Below are 18809 nucleotides of genomic sequence, written 5' to 3'. Positions count from 1 at the left end.
ATATGCCATCCCATCTGGTTTGGGCTTAGTGGGACTATAATTTGTTTTTCAACAGGACAATGACCCAACACACCTCCAGGCTGTGTAAGGGCTATTTGGCCAAGAAGGAGAGTGATGGAGTGCTGCATCAGATAACCTGGCCTCCACAATCCCCTGACCTCAATCCAATTGAGATGGTTTGGGATGAGTCGGACCGCAGAGTGAAGGAAAAGCAGCCAACAAGTGCTCAGCATATGTGGGAACTCCTTCAAGACTGTTGGAAAAGCATTCCAGGTGAAGCTGGTAGAGAGAATGCCAAGAGTGTGCAAAGCTGTCATTAAGGCAAAGGGTGGCTATTTGAAGAATCTCAAATATAAAATATATTTTGATTTGTTTAACACTTTTTTTGGTTACTACATGATTCCATATGTGTTCTTTCATTGTTTTGATGTCTTCACTATTATTCTACAATGTAGAAAATAGTAAAAATTAAGAAAACCCCTTGAATTAGTAGGTGTGTCGAAACTTTTGACTGGTACTGTATATACACAAGTAGTCTAGACCTAAATGATTGATTTGAACAACATGATGAGATATTCTGACCATATAGCCTACAAATAGACAAATGAGAGCCTTGGTTTAAAAATACCTAATTGCATTTGGTGAGGCTATAAGAGAGTAATTAATCTAAAGCATTGCATCTCGTCTTTCCTAATAATATTCTAACATCAATAGATCGCATTATTTGCTAGTGGTAAAATGGGGCCTTGAAGTAGCCTAGCCTATTCATTATCCATGAGGTAAATAGCAAAGTGGTAAATAAGCCTAACTGATAAACAATGTAACCAGTAGCCTGCAGCAAAATGGGTTATGGTAATATTTGCTCAAGATGCAAAACATGTATTACATTCCATGAGAATGGGTGGATTCCTGACATGAGGCATCCTTGTCCAACTTTGATTTCTCAGTGTGTGTGATTCCCCTTTCAGTCACTAGGAAGAGACCTTTCAACAAGGAAAACAGCTGGTTGACTCCGGGTCCAACAGCAGTCAAACGGGAAGGGGTAGCCAGCCGCAGTCTTCCTCATCGACCACACACGGATCTGCGGATCACATCGTCCACGGGATGGATAAAGACATCGCCGAACCGGACCCATCCCGTCAGCGCAACGGTGTGGTGGAAGGGCTTTATGGAGAATTCACGGACTCGCTCAACGCAAAGGTCAGATATTCTGTGAGTTTGACGGAGAGTGCTCTCACTATTCAAAAGATATCATCGTCACCTGGTCAGGATAAGGTGGTTTTCAACTTAACTGACTGTCTTGGCTGCCGGGCTTATAAAGTGGAGGACGAAGCAGACGTTGGGGCGTTCGTTACAGCCTATTTCTACCCGTTCAAGAGACGATGGATGAGCACAGGCATGGCCCGGCAGAAAGTAGAGCAGTGCTTTCGGGTCGCACTGGTCGAGGACCCTCTCACTAATCTTCAAGAGGCAGAGAGATGGGCGCGTGCCATCAGAGAGGCTTCTATCCGCCAGATACCCCGACGACATGGTGAGAAGCAAGGCTTCATAGTTGAAATAAAACAGTTGTTTCTTTCTGGTATAGCTATGTTTGATGAGGGCGTAGGTTCTAATTTAATTTAGTCAAACAGCATCAGACTTAAGGCTATGTATATGTATAGCCTGAAAAGTCTGTCATCATTGCCATATACTGTGGGTATATATGTTTCCTCATTTATTTAGTATGAATTTTATACTCTGCCCAGGGAAATCGGGCTTATAAATTAAGTTCAAAATGTGAGGGTAACTTTCCATCACCTTTATCCCATACTGCACCTGAGGTCCAGTAATTCCCAACCTGCCTACTCGGTTTCTATAGAATAGGAGAGGCTTACGTGCCAACTGACTGTCCTGAGACTGGGCAAGTTTGGAGAAGGAAATGGAATGTCATTCCTCTCTCACACCCAAGAACCAGCTTTACCTGCTGTGGGAGGATGACTGCCACGTACCTTTCTCTGAGTGAAATCATTTGCATAGATTTGCAACTGTGAGATTTCTGCATAATTTGTTAGGGGTAATTTAGTAATCCCACAAGCAACATTGCTGAACCCAAGTAGTCAAGTAATTGAACTGATCATTTTTTATCTAATGGTGCTTATGCCCAATGTCTTGGATCAGGAAAACCCTTATTACAACACAACCCTATTCAAATGCCTGCTTTTGAAATCTCCAGTCCATGTCATAGACCTAGGTCCATGTGCAGCGACCCAACAGACCCTACTGAATCAGTTCTGAACATGAAGCAGAGTGCTGCTTATGCTAATTATCCAGTTATCACTCACTGAGGAGGAGATCATTTGTTGTGGATGAAGCTGCCACAGGGAGAGCCATATGCAAAATATTATACTGACATTCTGTCAGAATATCACACATTATTTTGAGTTGAGTTAATCCAAGTTATTGCTACAAGATTAAATGTTGAGCATTAGTGTGCGCTTTGTTAAATTGCATTATTAGATTGGTTTATTCGGATCCCCATTCGCTTTTGCCGAAGCAGCAGCTATTCTTTCTGGGGTCCACACAAAAACATAGAACACGACAAGTAACAAAACACTGATAGACAAGAACAGTCACACAAATAAGATAGGAGTGCATGTGCCATTGGCCTAAATATGCAGAATTAAAGGGAATTTCCATCTGAACAAAAAGGAGAGCAGTCGAGGATATATCAATCATAAATCAATTTGGTTTAATACAAGTTACAACAAGGAGACACCCTCAAGCATAGAAACATAGAAAACGTCTAACGGTCCTTCTCTGAGAAGGCACTTATATATTAATCAGACATTACCAAATGTTCTCTAAATATCAGGCCGAGAGCCTTGTCCGAAGTCAAAACAAAAGACAGTGACTTTGCCAGCTGCTACAGAATCACACAGTGTTCATAATGTCATTGTGTCCTCAGTCCTTGTGCCTTCAGTAGCTCTGGCATCAATCACTATCAAATGATATGAGAACAATCCATAACATTCAGTGACAAGTCTAGTGACCATCAACCCGTACACAAATGAGTGTCATGAATAGAACACTGGAAATTGTGTATTACAGAACGGGGAAACATATACATATGCTAAGCATTGTATTAATTACTCTTAACTGAATATCAACTTTATTCATCTTAAATATTCCCCATTACACAGAGTGAAGATAAGTGTCCATAAAACAGGGGTGCCTGCCTATTATCAGCTTAGGGGCCCATGCTTATGGGCACTCTCTAGACCCCTCAGCTGCATAGTTCTAGAGGAAACGGATATTTGATTTGGCAGTGACGGATTTGGAATGTTGGTTGCCAGAGATGGAGTCAGGTGTTGGTGGAATAAGGAATGAGGTCGCCCCGTGAATTGCCCTTTAGGTGTCCAAGGCAACTGAGACTAGAGTCTTTGTGTGAGTTGCACCCTAGGCCTGGAGCCAGCAGGAGTTGGAGTTTCAGAGCTTTGCCAAGCAGACAGATGGTAACCTGACCTGAGAGGTAGCTGGTAGCATTATTTCTGACCTGCTGGACTTCAAAAGCCAGCAAAGAGATTTTTTCAAATGTCAATTCGCATATATTAATGTGTCTATCGATAGCCTGAAAGTGATATTTATGTTAATTCATTTCATTTTATCTGGTGACGCAGCTGGATAGGTCGGATTAAGAAGGCAATTGCTTTTTTGCTGTAAGGTTTATGTTTAGGGAAAGCTATCACACACTTTCAGTGCATAATACCACAGAATTTTGTTGAAACTGTAGATGCTAAATATTCCTTTTCCAGTTGTTTTATTGAGGTTCAGACACAGCTTGACTGTGTAATGACTGCACAGTGTGTGTTTAAGTATCTGCAGTCTACCATTCAGTTCCTGTCACAGCCAGGTCATAACCGACTGAATGAGGCGTAAATAATGGAATCCTCATACAATGTGATTCACCTTTGCACATCAAAGGACATGGAAGGTAATATCCTGCTATTTGCAATGCTTAGAGGTACCATTAAAATAATATCTGCATTTTTGTAAGGAAATTCAGTCTGTCTTGACTTTCGGGATGGTAAAAAGTTTTCAGTGTAAACTGAAACGACTAAAACCAGATATAAAGTATGTAGAAAAGATAATGGAGCTATATATTTTTTAATAAGATCATCTTTGAGAACTAAAAAATAAATAAGTAGACAGTCAGGTAGAATCTAACAATTGATTTTGTTATAATGTTTGAGTCACTCGGATAGCATAAGAACACGGCATAAGCCATTGCAAAATGTGTAGAATTGCAGGAAATTAGCTCTAAAACTGTAAAATGTTCTCTCCGCCCCATGGCAAAATGTGTATAATTGCAGGAAATTAGCTTTAAAACTTCAACATTTTGTCTCTCTGTGTGTGTTCCACAGAGAGGGTATGTATCTGTCACTGTGATATCTCCCTACAGCCCAATGCTCTGCTGACGCCACAGTGTCTCTCAGTGATGGAGACAAGAGCTGAACGGTGCCCCCGCTACATCAGTGGCCTCTCACCCCAGCCAGGCTGGTCCCCCGGGGCCCTCATCTCCCACTCTGCTCCCTCAGACAGGCCTGCCTGTGACAGGCTGTCAGGGCCTCTGGCTCTACCTCTGTGGGCTGGGCGTCTAACCCCCCACCCTGATCTTGGACTCAAGCTTGCTTGCAGATATGCCAGCTATGTCTGAGTCATGGAGGTAGTGTTACACCTTGGGGACACCTGAGACAGCAAGATTTCACTAAAAGCCATTTTCACAAACATTGTTTTTTGTTTTTCTCAGTGTTCTAGCTAGTTTTCACTTATAGTGATGTCATAGCAATAATGCAATAAGGTGTGGACATAATGAGAGATATTATGTTCTAAATTCAGGTGTTTGGTAATACTATATTTATTGCTTTAGTACTAGATTGATTGTACACAGCAAAGTTGATGAGTTAATCAGTTCAGTTCATTTGATCCTAGCCTCAGTACTTGTTAGTACTCACACTCACTCAGCCACCTCACCTCTCTGTTGACCCTTTTCCTCAGTGAAACACACACACTAGCTTGCTTGTCAGACAGCCCTTCAGCATGAGTCAGGGTCACATCTGTCCACAGGCACTTAACCACAGCCTCAGACACACACACACACAGACACACACACACACACACACACACGGTCTAAAAGGTTGTTTCTACAGAAATGTCCCTGGGCAGCATTTTACCAAATATCACTCAGGGAATGGGCATCAAAGCATTCATTATTAAATCAAAACAACATTGAGCTGGCTCCTCATTTAGGGCCCTCACTGTTTCTGTAACTAACTTGGCTGGTGAAGATCACCGCCTGCAACAGAAGCCCTGTTCATACCTACTGCTAACATGCGCCTTTTGTCCTGATCTTGCCAACATTCTGATTGTGCCCACATTTGTAGACAGGTGTAGACGATGAAAAAACACATTGTGATCTGATTGTAATCAGATCTTCCTGACCTCCTCCGGAGGTAGTCAGGCACGGATTGTGTCTGGATATCAGTCAAGTGTAAACAGATCTGGAATGGTCAAACTATTTAAATCATCATTAGACCAGCCTCTAACACCATTGACTTATGGGATCAGCAACTGTCTTAAAATACATTTTTTAAATATTATTTTGAAAGAATATCTGTCAAATAATTTGCTTACAGGGAGGCACCAGCTAATCTGGTCACAATGCGGACACAGTGAACGGATAAGAGACACATTTTAATACAATGTGTAGACACGACAAACCTTGATCACATAGTTATTGGATCATATTGATCAGATCACATTTTAGTGCAATGTGTAAACAAGGCTATAATGAACCCTGTATGACTGCTATACAGAAGCTACTGAAACTTTCGTAACTATCAAGCTCTGATAACTAACTTAAATTCGGATAGCTTTGCTTTCGTGCTGTATCCATGTGAAGGAGTTTTTTCCTGTGATAAGTGAAACACCGAGCTATACAGTATTTCTAGTTGCAGTCCATAGGTGCACAAACGTACACTTATTTTAATGTCAACCTGATATGTTTTCCATACCCAGTTTTACCATAGATGGACCTAATAATGATAACCGGTCTTTGACTGATTAGATCACCTGTGAGCACATATGTTAGAGCACACCTCTTATTGACCCAGGAACCATGGAAATGCTTCCTCAATGTATACTCTGAGGTTTCTGGGAGCTGAAGGCTTTTGAACAATGGTAGGCCCTATGTTTGAAAGTTTTAGCCCCAAACAACCGTTAATGTACTGCTACAGGAGACTGAAGGAGTCAGGAGCCAGGAAACACAACAGAATATAGCAGAGCATGACATTAAAAAGTAATAAAAAAAGACAATGGCAACCCTTTGTATGAATGGGGAAGAGTTAGCACGACTGTGTTTTGATACTGTCTTAATACTGCTCTTTCTGTTGGTTTCACACCTCACTTTGAGATATTTCGGTACCTCTGCTGTCCCTGCACAGGAGCCAAATGAGTAGGAGGTGCCACTCCAGGTCAGCCGGCTGGTAATTGGGTTTCTGGGTGGTGACAGGGGAGGCCACTTCCGCTCAGACGGAACTGGGCATGAACCAGACAGAGGGGCCTTGTGTGTAGGCACAGTGGCACAGCAGGGTAAGGATGTCCTGGTGCCAGTCCTGTTGGCATGAGGCTACAGGATGGCATTTTACAGGGCAGCGCGCTGGCTCTTCCACTGCTCCCAGGATTCCAATTAGGCCCATGGGACCGGTCCCAATGCCCAGTAGGACTGGACTCACACTCACTGGGGGGCCACAAGGAGCCCCAGGGGGCCTGTTTTCTTCTAATGGGAAGCTGCTTCTGCATGTGGCACGTGCAGGGTTCAGAGGGTAATGCTCAACTGCCAACCTTGATCCGGTGCTGATAATGTCTGACAGGGTTCATTTGAGTCTGAAGTACAACTCATAACCACAAAAAAAAAGTGTAATCTCTCTAGGGCTGACCCCATTTAGTCGACTGGTCGATTGTTTGGTCGATAGGCTTTTGGTCGACCGAGATTTTCTTAGTCGAGCAGTGGCAAATATACAAAAATAATGTCACACGAGACACCTGTTTGATTCACGCCTGTTTGAGTGGACTAATCCATTGCAGAGGCCGCGGGGATGGCAGACTACAGTATCACCAGTAGTACATTTACCATAATTACCATAATTTATAATCTAGAATGTTTGTTTGGTTATGGTAATTTCTGTTAATGCATTCCATATATTATTATCAAAAAGCATAGCAGTTGAACGGTGTTTCCTCTGACACATTGGTGCGGCTGAAATCCGGGTTAAGTGAGCGGCCAGGCAGGTCATGTTTCGGAGGACGCATGACTTGACCTCCGCCTCTCCCGAGCCAATTGAGGAGTTGCAGAGATGAGCCAAGGGACCTAATTCGGGGAGAAAACAGGGTAAAATAAATATGCTTGTGGCCGTACCACCCTGAACATGCCTGTTCAGGGTCGGGCCTGGTTAGTACTGGGACGGGAGATCGTCTGGGAATACCAGGTGCCGTAAGCTCAAAAAAACATATCAAAATATATCTCCCGAGTGGCGCAGTGGTCTAAGGCACTGCATCGCAGTGCTAGCTGTGCCACTAGAGATCCTGGTTCGAATCCGGGAGACCCATGGGGCGGCGCGCAATTGGCCCAGGGAAGGGGAGGGAATGGCCGGCAGGGATGTAGCTCAGTTGATAGAGCATGGCGTTTGCAACGCCAGGGTTGTGGGTTTGATTCCCACAGGGGGTATGATTTAAAAAAAATGTATGCACTAACTGTAAGTCGCTCTGGATAAGAGCGTCTGCTAAATGACTAAAATGTAAATATATATTATTATTACAGTCTTACCGTTGTCATTGTAGGAGTGGAAACGTTGTTTGCAGAGCGCACAACCTAGGCTACACTTTATTTCATTCCATTTACGAGTTGTCAATTTATTCACTGTCATTTGTTTGGAGTGCTCCTGTCAATCTTGAGTAACGACACGCACCTGATTACGCATAGAAGTAGGCCTAGGCTACCTGGACTGCGTGAAGTTACTTTTAGATTTGTATCATTTTATTTAGATAGAATTGTGATTAACCACATGACATTGATTTTGCGACATGAAGACTTTATTATAAATTAAATGAAACTGTTCCACAAAAATGTACATATGAAAATCATAACTGGCACGCAGATCAGGTAAATGGTACGATAACTTGGCACTCCAAATGTAAAAGGTTGCCAACCGCTGGTGTATCCTATTACCGGCAACTTCAGGAGCATAATGGCAGAATCTGCGAAGCCCAGCAGCAGCGGGCAGTGAGAGAAGGAGGGTCGGGTCGGGAACAGGTTTTATTCTTCTGGTTAGGCTATATTTATCCCCTCTTTAGTAATTTGTGTGTCTTCATTTTTAATCGCAGTGCTTAAAGCATCAGACAAGCTCAGTAGCCTACATATAGTTTAATTTATTCAAACATATGGTGTGTCTATATATGGAAAAATACACTTTTTAAAATTTGGAACAATCGATTGGTCGAAAGAACAGACCACTCTTGGTCGACCAATATTTTTTTTTGTCGGGGACTGCCCTAAATCTCTCTCTTGTGATTCACTATGGCCTCTGAGAAGACAGTGTCCCCTGTGCAGAAAGACAAGGACATCTATAGTAACTACAGTATCATAGGCTAGGAGTTCATCCTGAGTTAAATAACAACAACTGTCTCTGAATGTATCTCTCATGCCACTCTGCAACAGCTGAACAAGTTCTGCCAGCTTTTAATTATTCCGTTGGTGTCTGGTGATAATTCTAAAGATAACCACACAGAGCATAACAGAGTAGCATTACTTAAAGAAATTCTCAGGTACTTTTGTATGCTTTTTAGCCAGTAGTTCTGAAAGTAGCACTCATGAGCCAAAAGGGGTCCCTGATTTTGTGGCTAATTGAGGTAGAACAGTAATTCTGCTCATAGATTATGCATGTATGAACTACAGAGTGACACATCCAGCCCAAAGAGGGAGGTTTAAAAAATACTTAGTATTCGCCAAAGTTCCGGAGCATGTCTTCAACTACAACATTAGGCGAATGACTTGAGGTGAGCATGTGTTTTGTAAGACTTACATTTCTGGGGGGAAATAAGTGGATCACAAAAACAATAACTTCAAGCACCATCTGTGAGTGAAGGGTGTCACTGCCCTTGGCATCACTGTTTAATGCTGTCTTTTTGAACAATGGTTTTCTGCAAAGGGATCTAGAGGGTAGAGACCCCTTTCATAACCCCTTTCATTGATGTCAGTAAAACATTTTGGAAGAGTCACATGATTGATGTTTCCTTGATACTAGAAAATTAAGTGGAGCAATTCTTCCCATGACAGCTTGAGAATACCAACTCACAAACTATTCCTTCTTCCCTCTTCTGTTGATCTACATCTCTCTCTATTGCTGTCTTTTTCTATTCTCTCTCTCTCGCGCTCTCTCTCAGGTGTGGTGTACTCTGAGGTACGGCGGCCCTGCAGGGTCATGGTGCTGGTGAACCCCCAGAGTGGGCGGGGGCAGGCGCTACAGCTTTTCTCCGGGCACATAGAGCCCATGCTCACCGAGGCTTCAGTCCCCTACACATTGGTCATCACTGGTCAGTCCCCTACACACACTGGTCAACAATCAGTCCCTTATACACCTACCTCCCCGAGCCCTATTATCTCACTGCCCTGATTACACACACACACACACACACACACACACACACACACACACACACACACACACAGTGTGTGACTCTGCACTGTCCTGTCGGATCCCCTGCTCCCAGTATTATATACTCTCAACTGCTTTTCCCTTACAGTAGCAATGAGGTCAAAGTCACTGAATAAAAGTCAGGTCCCTTTGAGCGAGCAGGAACAATCCAAGGAGCCAGAAACACTTTTAAACATCACTTCAGCTACACATCAACCCCACCACCTATACTTCACCAGCTCCCAGTACAGCTGACAAAAAGCTATCTCTGCCATCGTTACAAACCATCACCAAGACACCTACGAGTTGTTCATTGCCGTCTTAATCTTTGAAATAACTGAAAAGGGAGAGAACAGAGAGAGAGGAGAAAGAGTGTGAGTGCAGTCCTAGAGGACATGGGGAAGGTTAGCATCTGGATGGTGATGAAAAAAGACAGTCTAATTACCGACGGTCGGCGTGGCGGTGCCGACCTGGGGCTGCTGGGAGCTGGGGCTGGGAGAATATGGGTCACCAGAGGCTCTCTCAGCTAGCGCTCAGCTAGCACTGCCTCCCCTCCGCTGCCTGGGTACTGTAGCTAGCCTGTCTGAGTGGATTAACCAGCGCCACCTCGCCGCCCTGCCTGCCTCCACTTAGGGAATGGAGCCCTGCAGAACTATCATGTCACCTACTAGTCTATGCCAGAGGACTACGGCACACTGAGAGGATCGTGTTTCAGCGAGGAGGTGAATCTGGGGTTTTCTGTGGTGTGTGTTCATGTGCGTGTGTGCACCTGCATGCGTGTGTCTCCCTCAGGAACTGATGTGGAAAACAGTTCAATGTTCAAGTAGCAATGTATTTAGGAACTGAGAGCAGAAAACAGTTCTATTGGGCATGCGTTGGTATCATCCTAAACCAAAAGGGACCTTGGTTCATATCACATTAACAGAAAGTAGCTACCAAGCTATAGCTCATCAGAAGAGAGGATTACATAAAATCCAGAAAGTCAAGAGATAGAAATAGTGTGTACTGTTTAATGGGACTTGGTGCGGTAGCCCATGCTTGTGTGTGTTTGCGTGTGGCAGTGACCCTATTAATAAGGAGAGGGCTGGGAAGTGCAGCCTCAGCCTCAAGCCAGCAGCATAGAATGCTGAGTCAGCCGCAGCAGCCTCCCTCAGCACAGGACCGCATCACTGCTCTCTCAGTCTCCCCACACATACCAAACAGCATGGACTTAAAGGAGACTCAGTGGGTGAGGGAGGGCTAGGGGACAGGTAAATGTTATGTTAGCAAAGGAGGAGGAGAGGAGGGGGGTGGGGGTGGATGTAGTAATTGAATTTTCTGGTCGTTTTTCCAATCCTCGAAATATACAGTAACTCTAGCAGAAAAATAATGCCCTTGTGATGACAATGCCTCAACACACCCACACAGACACAGGCATAGACACACACAATTGCAGAAACAAACAAACACAGTACTGCCTTTAGCAGAGCAGATCATTGCTGCAGAACACAAGTCTCAGCTGGCAGAATGGTGCTAGACATTGTGCTTAGGGGTAATCCAATAAGACCCCCTGCAGCGCGACTGTCTCAAGGGCATCTCCAATAAAAACTCCACTAAACAAACAGAGTCGGCCCCAGTCGTCACATTAACCATCACACCAGTGGCAGATGTTTGCACTAAGGCCTGGCTGCTTTGAAGACTGCCATCGGCCGGTTGAATAGTCACTGCATGGTCTAATGTTATATGTTTGGACTGATAGAAGGGCATTGAATCCCTTTTCTCTCTAATCTCACTGATCCCTCCCTGGGGGCTTCTGGTGAAGGGAGGTCATCTCTCGGATCTTATTCTCTCTCTCTTTCCTCCCTCCTTCTCCCTGTCCCTCTCTCTCATGGCGTTTCTCACTATTCCCCACAGAGCACCAGAACCATGCGAGGGACCTGGTGAGAGAGACTGATCTGTCACAGTGGGACGCTCTGGTCATCCTGTCAGGAGACGGGCTGCTGTTCGAGGTGCGCCAAGTATAGACACCGCATTAACACATTTCCAGCCTAGCTAACTTGTCTAAAGTCTCCCTAAGACTGTTTGAATAAGCAGTGGGGTTTGTGGGGTACAACTCTCAGTTGGAGGATCATGGCCTGATGCTGTTTGTGTGTGTTTGCCTGTCCTGTCAGGTGTTGAATGGTCTTCTGGAGAGAGAGGACTGGGAGGAGGCCATCCAGACCCCACTGGGCATCTTACCAGGGGGCTCGGGAAACGCCCTGGCAGCCTCTGTCCACCACTACACTGAGTAAGTCCACTAATGAGACATTTAAATGCATAGAATACAGTAGAATGGAATACGATAGGAAAACCGGCCTGGACAAAGAAGGTGATTTATTCCTTTTCTATGGATGTAATTATCACATTGGCTGACTGGGCAGAGCAGGCACATTTCTCCAGAGACAAGGGAGAGATATGGGTCCCAGTGTCTGCTTCAGCTTCACACTTCATAAAGTCCAAGAAGAGTGATTATTTGAGGGTTGCTGATAACTACTTTTAATGGAGTGATGTAATGGGTTTTAGAGCAACTGGAAATTCAGTGCACTACTACTAGTGTCTTATTACTGGACCGCCTTTATTACTGCTGTTTGTGAAATATGAGCCCCCTCTGTAAAATATGAGCCCCCTACTTTTACAACATCAACAGAAAACAACAACAAAATACACAGAGAGTTGTATAACATCAGATATCTATCACAGTTTAATAAAGCTTTGCAACTTATGAACAACCCTAACCCTAACACCCCGGTTCAAACCTAACCCAGCTAACCGTAGCAACAACCCTTACCCTAGCCATAACCCTAACCCTAGCTTCATGTCCACACCCCGGTTCAACCCTAACCCCATTATCTTACAGTCAGACAGTGCAGATGGTTATGTTTAAAGTACTGTAACTGTCCAGTGTTTCCAGACTTCTATGAAATATTACCTATAATTACTTACAATATGAGTTAAATAGTTTTCCTTCCAAAAAATTTAAAAAAGCAGCTTTTCTGTGTTGGAATGGTGTGGGCATACCCCAACAACAGAATGGTGTGGGCGTACGGTATACCGGTCATTACAAATATTAATGTGAGTAGACAGCTGATTGGCCAGCTCATCCTCCTCTAGACCGCTGATTGGTCAGCTCATCCTCCTCAGGAGTATGACATCATACTCTATGAGGAGATGCAAGCATTTTTGAAACGGTCAGTTTGAGATAGTTTTAGTTGGGGTTAATTAAGTGTTTTTCTCCAAGTTATACTTTGACCACAAAAATTTGTCAACAACCTTATTTGGGTATGAGTTAGCAGAATATGAACTTAAAAGTGAGATTTTCACTGGACAGTTACTTTAAAACAATGGGATTAGGGTTTAACCGGTGTGTGGACATGAACCTAGGGTTAGGTTTAGGGTTATGGCTAGAGTTAGGGTTGAACCGGGGTGTAGCCATGAAGGTAGGGTTAGGGTTATGGCGAGGGTTACTGCTGTAAGTACAATGTATTACCATTCTAGGGTTAGGGTTAGGGTCATTACTTTTAGGTGAAGGAGTAGCTCCGGCTCAATTGAACCACAGACTGATACCTAACTGCCCCAGTCTACTGTGAGCTGACTACTACTCCCTGCAGGTCTCCCCCGGCCTTGGGTGAGGAGCTACTGCTGAGCTGTGGCTTCCTGCTGTGTAAAGGCCTGGTGTCTCGGCTGGACCTGGTCTCTGTCCACCTGGCCTCCAGCCAACGCATCTTCTCCTTCCTCTCCCTGGCCTGGGGCTTCGTGGCCGACATCGACATTGAGAGTGAGAAGTACCGCCTCGTGGGCGCCATGCGCTTCCTGGTGGGTACGCTGGTGCGCCTGGCCTCCCTCAGGGTGTATCAGGGTAGGCTGGCATACCTGCCTGTCAAGGAGGCCCTGCAGCCAGGCCAGGGCACCAAGGCCCATGCCCCTCCCTCCACACCCCAGCACTCCTCCCTCTGCTCATCTCTACCCTGTGGGCCCAACAGCTCCCCCAATCAGAACTCTCGCCACAACCACAGCACAAACTCCAACCACAACACCGCCCACAACTCCTCCAACAATGCCATCACCACCATGAAGACGGAGCCCCAACCAGCCAACCAGAAGGGGCCTCCTGACTCACTCCTAGCAGACCTGGGGCAGCCTGTGCCTGAGCATTGGACAGTAGTGAATGAGGAAGACTTTGTACTGGTATTGGCCATGTTCCAGTCCCACTTGGCTGAGGACATGTTTGCCGCCCCTGGGGCCGCAGCAGATGACGGCTTCATCCACCTGTTGTATGTGCGTGCAGGCATCTCCCGGCTAGCCCTGCTCAGACTCTTCATGGCCATGGAGAAGGGGGCCCACCTGGCCATTGACTGCCCACACCTTGTGTATGAGAGGGTGAAGGCATTTCGCCTGGAGCCTCTCACCCCTGAGGGAGCGATCACTGTGGACGGGGAGATGGTGGAGTACGGGCCAGTACAGGCCCAGGTTCATGAAGGAATCGCCAGGCTCATCTCAGGCTGAGAATCTACTCTGAGCGTCTGTCCTCCCCACAGCTCTGACTACTCGCTCCCTTTCTTACTCTGTCTACTGTATATACAAAGTGCCAAAGACATTATATCAGCATTTGGAAAATCCCCCCTCTATTTTTCTACAGATACATTCGGTATCTATCTCTGTGTCCTATTTTTCATAGATCCCTCCCTTTCCTCTCCATGCTTCATTCAGGGTCAAAGCCATGGATGTTCTTGCAGCTGGCTGGTCTCAGCTAAGAGGGTGTGGTGAGTGGTGTGTTTAGTAGGGAGGGGCCCACGGCTGAGGAGTGCATTGTGTGCTCTGCTGTCTGACTTAATAAGTGTGACACACGTGAAGAGAAGCACATTCTTCTGTCCCACGAGGATGTGGCAGGCGACCAGCTCTACGTCCGCTATCTAGCCCCGGGGTAATCATTCTGTGGAGGATGAGACACGGGCCTGACATGAAGGCCTTCCCCCCTCATGATATACTTTATACACTCATTGATATAGGTTTTCTATGGAGAAGCACAACGTGGGAGAATGCAGCATTGTAGACCTCCACCAATGATATTAAGTTACTCTTCTCTCTCTCTCATCAGTGAAAACCTCCACTTTACCTCTATGTTTAATGGATGGGGTGGAAGGGGTTAGGTGCTGGTGAGGTCGTGTTAAAGCAGCCTGGAGGTTCAGGAACCTGGCCAGCTGAGGTTACCTTCAAATATATCTCGCCTGTCTCCTACCCAGCTGCTGCTGCAGCTCTAGCCAACATGCTTCTTGGATCACCTCCTTCCTGACACACACACACACACACAGGCTTAACACTCCCTTTCAGATCTGCAGCACTTAGCAAGAAGGAGGGGGGTGGTCTGCTACATATGATCCCTCTCTTCTAGCTGTCTTAATATTGTACTCCCTCCTCCTTCACAAGATTTCGGAGCCATCAGCACCTAATGTGTCCTTATTCTTAAGCTTTATGGGTGAATGAAAAATACTAGCTGATAGAAAATAATATAAAAGTTTCCGTTTTTTTCTGTCCAAGCACACACTAAGAAGAGAAACAGGATTTTGCACTACGCAGCACTGCATGGTTCAGTGGGTTTTGCAAATTGACTTGATCAATAGGATCTGGAGAGACCAGGCCAGAGTGCTGTGCTCTCCACTGTGGCCTTTTTCTTGTCAGGGCGGAGATGATGAGCATTAGTGCACTGGAGCAGAGACGAGGTCAAATGTGAGCATTATCATAAGTTCTCCTCGCACCAGTTCATGCCAGGTCGAGTTCACCCCAGAGGTATAACAACTACTGGCTTAACTAATCCCAGAGCACACCCTTGGTTTGGTTTGACTCAAAATGTCAAATGGGTGGAATGGTTTTAATGTACTGTATAATGAATCTAAAAGGATGCTTAAAATGACTCTACTTGAAGGTACGCTGACTGCAGATGTAATATTAACTTCTCCCATTCTGATTTCCATCTTCCATTTCTGTGCCTGTACCTGACTTTGACATGCCTTTAGATAAATAAAAGTTCAAGTTTTATTTGTCACATGCACAAGTACAGTGAAATGCTGAACTAGCCAGCCCTACCCAACAGTGCAGTATTCCATATAAAAAAGTATAACTAATAAGGAAAAAAAACAAGGGAGAAAAAAAACATGAGAAATAACTAATAGGAGAGGAAGCTATATACAGGGTCAGTGCCAGTACCACATTTACAATGTACAGGGATACTGGAGTATTGAGTTAGATATGTAAATGTAGGGAGAGATTAGGAGAAAGTGACTGGTATCAGGATAAATAATGTATTATTATAATATTAAACATACTGTACCTTTCACCCCATACATTTGACATTTACATTTGAGTCATTTAGCAGACGCTCTTATCCAGAGCGACTTACAGTTAGTGAGTGCATACATTATTCTTATTTTTTGTTTGTTTTTTCTTCTTTTATATATATATATTTTTTTTATTACTGGCCCCCCGTGGGAATCGAACCCACAACCCTGGCGTTGCAAACACCATGCTCAACCAACTGAGCTACATCCAATACATACCTATCTACCTACCTAGTCCTCATTTGTCAGGCTCTGCCGGTGGTATTGACAAGGCCATAGACCATGCAGACACAAGGAAAAGCACATATCCAAATTGAGAGATTAGCTATGCAAATTCTTTCAATGTGGCCCGTTCTGGGACGCCTCACTGCTCTTTATGCAGTGGGAGGGGTCCCCCTATTGGATTTACCTTAACCAGTCATTGCAGTGCAAGTGGTGGAAGTTCTGACAAAGTACTTGCACATTTGTTTCTATGGTACAATACAGTAGTACTGTATAAAATCTTATGATAACTCACTTTCATTCTTTGTATGTTTGGTTGCATTGATTCACTAGCATGCTGGTATGCAGGTTATGAAAACAACATCCATTTTGAATTAAACTACAATCACTTATCATATTTCCATCTGATTATCAAAAACCTGCATTTGAATCACCTCAGGTACGGTAGCTCATGCTAGACTGTGTATACTGAGCATAATCTCTCCTCAACCGAACAGACGAGGACATCCATTGCTGACCCTGGCTGACCCTAGTGGCAAGATACTTGTACACCAATACAGACTGTTATGTAATCTGTACACAAAACAACTGGTCTCAACACATGTGAGTGGAGTAATTGCAATTGTGTTGAACTACTGTTATCTTCTCTGTCCTGTATCCTTGGCTGGTAGGGTGGACTGTGGAGTGACTACATTATAGTACTGTTATTGATATTCAAATACTGCTATAGTCTTCTCATTGCTTTCATGTCATTTTCTATGTCATCATTCCCATGTTGGAGAGAGATCTATATTTAGTAAGAACCACAACTAAATACATGAATCCTGCTGTATTAACTGTCTGAAGGGTAATAAAATTCCAACATTCTTCAAGAGTTCTGTCTTGTTCATTATTAGCATCCAGCTTTTCCAGAGAGCATCAACAATGTTGTCTTTTTAGTTTTTATATTAAGTGAAAATGTTAATCCAGTGGTTAATATTGGCCATTACAGGTATTGTATATTTGAGGGTGTATTATAGTTCTGCTTTTAGGACTATACTAATCTTATCCTCATGATGGCAGTGTTCCAATGTAAGTACTGCTAATAGCTTCTCTCCCTCTAGCCATGGAACACATTCTAAAAATCCACCTGTTGAGAGAGTAACCACTAAAGCATATAATTGGTAGGCCTATACTGATCAGACCGGGTATACAGAACTTGGCTGGAGTAAGAGTTGACCACAATTACTCCATGCCTATATCTCCCAAATATACAGGAGAATATCCACTTTGACATGTGTCAGTCAAACTCAAGGTATGACGATAGAAGCTAATACGCCGAGTTGTGGAAACAATTTATATAATCCTGTCACGTGACATAGTAATAATCACTGGCTTTATAATGAGGTGGACATCTTTCAGGACACGCAAGAGAGAGAGGAGGGAGAAGGAGATAAAGAGAGGGTGAGATAAGACAATAAGACAGGGAGAGAGAGTGTTCAGCTGAGATTGCATCAGGTAAGTAATGCAACGTTCTTTTCAGTTACAGTGCTCTTGTTTGTTACCATGTAATTTCAGAGTATCTGCATATGACTATATCTGCATATGAGTATCTGCATATGATTGCAATCAAATATCGAATGGCAGAGGAAAAATCATATATTTTAAATTCATTACGTTCAGTGTGTTAATTCTCTATTCAGTGTTACATTAATTCTCTAGACAATTAATAGACAGGTTGTCACAACACTGCCATTTGTGCGTAAAGCAGCTGACCTCAGGTCGCTTAATTTCTGGTTTTGGTTAATTGCTCTCCACTCTCCCTCGCTCCAAATTCCATTATTTCATTCATGAGCACCGACGTCGTACTATTCATATTCGAAATGATAAAATGACTCACATCTACATGGACCACATCCTATAAATACGGATTCTACTCACTCTTGGTCATCTGTGCACAGGCTGTCCCAACAAGAGGAGGAAAACTGAAGATTAACCTGCGCATAACAGCCAAGAGAGAAGATTTGTGCAAACAAACCCCTAGAGAAGGAACAGAAGAATATCGAAGTAATCCAACTGGAGTTATAAAAGTGGTAAAATGTCACTAGTGGGCGCCCTGCCTTTCCTGAAACCGCGCCTATCCCCTTCTGTTTCTCCTGGGCGCCAAAGAAGACACACACTGCCAGCAAGCGAATTCCGACCGCTCGACACGCAAGATGCCATCAGCGTGTTCGAAATCGAGAAAGAGGGTAAATTATCCATAGATTCAGTTATAAATGTGTGTATGTATTATGTGTTATGAATTAATGGCACGAATATACAATGTATGAGTGGTATCAGGGCCCCTGATACCACTCATACATTGTATATTCGTGCCATTAATTCATGGTTACTCAAGGTGCGCGTAAAACTCGTGCCAACAGCCTCTCCATGAGCTTAACGCACGTTGACTGCGGCGCTCTAGTCTGTCTCTTACTTTCCATAACACTTTGTATTTATCCCTCGTTCTGGCTTTAATGCACTGATACGG

At 44.2% G+C, this 18809-nt stretch overlaps 2 protein-coding genes across 2 annotated transcripts in view; both read left to right on the top strand.

Moving 5' to 3' along the window:
• Nucleotides 1–945: 945 nt before the first annotated feature.
• Nucleotides 946–14249, top strand: LOC311147020 (sphingosine kinase 1-like; the record flags this gene model as incomplete). Its single annotated transcript, XM_084183628.1, has 5 exons — nucleotides 946–1531; nucleotides 9478–9627; nucleotides 11622–11716; nucleotides 11879–11994; nucleotides 13355–14249. The coding sequence occupies exons 1-5, from the start codon at nucleotides 1105–1107 to the stop codon at nucleotides 14247–14249; spliced, it is 1683 nt and encodes a 560-aa protein (XP_084039754.1). The 5' UTR covers nucleotides 946–1104.
• Nucleotides 14250–18377: 4128 nt separating this feature from the next.
• Nucleotides 18378–18809, top strand: part of LOC311139332 (serotonin N-acetyltransferase-like) — a gene marked incomplete at both ends in the record, with an annotated part of 1207 nt that continues 775 nt past the window's right edge. The window contains one exon of the mRNA XM_084174208.1: nucleotides 18378–18548. Coding sequence (XP_084030334.1) covers nucleotides 18378–18548 — 171 coding nt within the window. The remainder of the gene's footprint in view (nucleotides 18549–18809) is intronic.

The sequence above is a fragment of the Coregonus lavaretus genome (genome assembly GCF_964263955.1).
Source record: "Coregonus lavaretus genome assembly, chromosome: 2".
NCBI classification, from domain to species: Eukaryota; Metazoa; Chordata; class Actinopteri; order Salmoniformes; family Salmonidae; genus Coregonus; species Coregonus lavaretus.
This window is presented reverse-complemented; position numbering and strand designations above follow the sequence as displayed.